General features: G+C 43.9%; 1 protein-coding gene across 1 annotated transcript; it reads right to left on the reverse strand.

The window, feature by feature from the left end:
• Nucleotides 1–363: 363 nt before the first annotated feature.
• Nucleotides 364–2,753, reverse strand: LOC138878673 (uncharacterized). Its single transcript, XM_070158360.1, has 3 exons — nucleotides 2,552–2,753; nucleotides 991–1,523; nucleotides 364–549 (listed from the first exon to the last, which is right to left on the reverse strand). The coding sequence occupies exons 1-3, from the start codon at nucleotides 2,751–2,753 to the stop codon at nucleotides 364–366; spliced, it is 921 nt and encodes a 306-aa protein (XP_070014461.1).
• Between the last annotated feature and the right edge of the window lie 800 nt (nucleotides 2,754–3,553).

The following is a 3,553-nucleotide window of genomic DNA, read 5'->3' on the forward strand; positions in this document are numbered from 1 at the left end:
TACCCCGTGCCGCAACTGTTTCCCCAAATTTGGCTTTCCCTTTCCTTCTCGCCTTGACTGTGTAATCCTAAGGTATGGCGTTTGTATGGAATGATGTTACGGCCAACATTTCTCCTGGAATGGGCACCATTACTCTGAATGGAGTACGTGTTTTGGAGGGTAAAACTGTAGCTACAAATAGTGCGGGTGCGTTTGCTGGAGACCCAAAATCGACCTCAATTGGTGTTGGCATATTTGTAGGGGTGGTGCTTCAAACTCAAGTGGTACAGACATGTTTACCTCGGCATCCCTAGAAGGCTGAGCCTGGACTACAATCGGATTAAGGGTGACTATTGGCTTCTTTTGTTTGTCACCTTCTATGATTTAACCAATCGATCCTTTGGGATCCCAATCATCCTCTATTTCAATCATGTGAACACCTCCACCCTTATGGTCCGACAGAGGGTTGTTGCGTACATTCAGAGTAGGCTCCTTTGCTACAATGATCTTGTTATCGATCAGAGTTTGGACCTTATCTTTCAGAGAGCGGCATTCATCAATGGTATGTCCCTTCATGCCGGAATGGTATGCACAAGATTTATTTGGATTAACCCACTGATAAGGGTTTTCAGGGGTTATAGCAGAGATAGGGGTAACATAACCAGCAACTTTGAGCCTTTCATATAGCTGGTCAATTAGTTCAGCAATGGCGGTATACTGTTTGGAGGGTCTGCGGTTGAAATTTGGTCGAGGTCTACGAAAGTTTTGACCTGTGGGAGGTGATTGATTGTGGGATGGCTGAGCATTGTAGGCTTGGTAGACATGTGAGGGTTGGGAATATCTGGGTGAAGTAGGTAGATATGTGGGAGGTGGGGGTGATTGGTAAGTAGGTGGTGGAGTTTGGTAGGAGGGTGATGGTGCTTGGTAATTTGGGGCAGGCTGATATGTGAGTGGAGGTATCTGATAGGCTTGGTATTTAATAGGGAATTTCGCTCTTTGTGCAACCATTACGGTTCCTACGTCCCTTTTATTGGACGTACCACCAGACTGTAAAGACTTATTGGTAGCTTGCAAATCTTCAAAGTTTGTAACCATACCATTTTTTATGCCTTCCTCGATCCTTTCCCCTACCTTGATGATGTCAAAAAATTTCAGGCTCTCAATCAACCTCAGCCTTTCATAGTACTGCGGGTCTTGAGCCCGAACGAAAAACTTATTCATTTGTTCTTCTTCTAAAGCAGGTCTGACTTTAGCCGCTTCTGATCTCCAGTGAGTGGCATACTCGCGGAATGTTTCCGTGGGCTTCTTCTTTAAGTTCTGAATGTAGAACACATCTGGTGCATTTTCTGTGTTGAACCTGAACCTGTCCATAAATTCGGACACCATACTCACCCAGTTCAACCATTTCTTCGGGTCTTGGCTAATGTACCAAGACAAAGCATCTCCCTTCAGACTCCTCAAGAAAAGCTTCATGCAAATCCTTTTATCTTTCCTTACTCCGACCAGCTTGTCGCAGTATGTTCTCAAATGTACTCTCGGATCCCCTATACCATCAAACATTTACAACTTAGGAGGTTTGTATACCTCGGGCAGTTCGGCATCCGGTTGTATACAAAGATCTTCGTAGTTCAACCCTTAAATCCCCTTACTTCCTTCGACACCCTAAATTCGACTACTCAATTTCTTGAGTTCCGTAGCTAGGTTCCTAATGAGTGAGTTCTTATTATCAGACTCAGGTGTTCTTGAGATAGGTTGGGTGGAGTGTGGCATGGTTTCCACATAGATGGGGGTGTTATGGTGGAAATGGTCATTTGTGGAATTCAGAGGTTCAGGGTTGAGCAGTGGAGTATTTCTGGATGTGTGGCATGTATTGTAGTGGTGGTGAGGAGCGGGATGGTTTTGTGGTTTTGGGATGTTTTGTGGAGGCGTGGGGTTCTGAGCGTTTGGAAAATTGATATATGGAGTGGTGAGGAAAAATGACAAGTTTGCCAGATTCCAAACCTGATCAAGTTCCTCCCTGAATTTTCAACAGTTTCTGCTCGAGTTGGGACGCACTTTCTTTGGAGATCTGAGCACCATGAGTGACCTCTAGCCGTTTAGTTGAGTTTTCCTTTGTGGTATTGTTCAAATCTTCCATCTTTCCTTTGTTCCTACTTCTGATAGGACTAGGAGGGGGAGTGGGTGGAGGGCCCTTTGTTCTCGTAGAATATGATGACGATGCCAAAGTGCACGAACTAACCTTTGGGGAGGGGAGTAAATAAGCAAAAAGTAAAAACAAAAAGGTAACAAGTCAGTGAGGATTATAAGGAAAAAATGTTGCGATATTTAAACACAAATAGTGCAAAAATGTAAATCGTGTCCTAATTTGGGAGCCTCGTTGTGCCCGAGGTAGGCCTAGCAACAAATTGATTTGGAGAATTTAGAATTCTATATGCCTCATTTTATTGATAAAAAGCAGACGAATCCCAAAACGACACTAAATAACAAGGAATAAAATGTCACTAGTGGCCATTGGCCTTATTACATTTAATAAAGTAAGAGAAAACTCTTATCTATTTGGTCCTAGAAGGACATTCCCCAGACTCGACATGTTTAGCTCCATCGAACAGCTTCACCAGCTCGTAAAGTCCTAGTAGCAGGTAGGCTCTGGCCAAGTGTCCACCTTCGTTTCCTTCAGCATTCTGGCCGTCTTCGATCCTCTTGAGAAACTTCCTTTCCAGCTCTACTAAACCTCGTTCTAGGTATCCTAATCGCTTGTTGGCACTGACAGCCATGTCATTCCACTCTTCAATTAGTTTTTGGTGGGCTTCTTGAATCTCACGGTGCTCGCTTTCATATTCTCGAATCCTCTTGTGCAGTTGGTTGTATTTGACCTGTGCTTCAGCCCTTTTATCTATTTGTGACCTTGAACGAACCTGGGTTGGCCCAGACCATTGTGATTATCCTCCAGCCAGCCAGAATAGTATGGATGTAGCTAGTATAGTATCTGTCTGGTTTGATAGTATATTTTCCCATAATGATATTGCAATGCCACATATGCTGAGCTTGGCACTTATAAGGACTATCATCAGCTTGGAAATCAGCCCGGAAGTGACTCATCTTGTCGACCCTTGGTATAACCTACTTCCTACCAGTTTGACTCATAACTCGGAGAGGGACATAAGGTCAGGTTCCTCTCAAACCGATCATTATAAGAAATGGTGCGTCCCTGGATCGGGTGATGAACTCTTTAGTAGGGAACCACTCGAATATCCATTGTATTTGATCTTCAGTTAGATTTTCAAACAGCTCCATCCACCCCTTGGCATCTTCTGGCTGAGCAAACATGTTGTGTATGTAGTTCATTCGCCTTGGTTAATGGAAGGATATATGATCGTCCCAGTCTCTACACTGAATCTCTTGTTGATATTCACCCCTTTGAAGATGCTCCATGAGCCAGAGCTGGAGTAGCAAGTTGCAGCCCTCGAAGTGTTGGGCTCCTTGTTGACACTTTTCCAAGGCTCGGTATATCTATGCGATGATCATGGGCACTATGCTAAATGATTATCCACCAATTCCCTCCATTAAAGTTTTG

The sequence above is a fragment of the Nicotiana sylvestris genome, chromosome 9, assembly GCF_000393655.2.
Source record: "Nicotiana sylvestris chromosome 9, ASM39365v2, whole genome shotgun sequence".
Taxonomy (NCBI): Eukaryota; Viridiplantae; Streptophyta; class Magnoliopsida; order Solanales; family Solanaceae; genus Nicotiana; species Nicotiana sylvestris.

Bases quoted from the DNA above. Each gene is read 5' to 3' on its own strand.
- LOC138878673 (XM_070158360.1), bottom strand. From the start codon at position 2,753: ATGGCTGTCAGTGCCAACAAGCGATTAGGATACCTAGAACGAGGTTTA. The intron at 1,524-2,551 runs GTCCTTCTAGGA...TTGATGGTATAG, and splicing joins ACATGTCGAGTCTGGGGAAT to GGGATCCGAGAGTACATTTG. The intron at 550-990 runs GTAATGGTTGCA...TCCGGCATGAAG, and splicing joins ATAAAAGGGACGTAGGAACC to GGACATACCATTGATGAATG.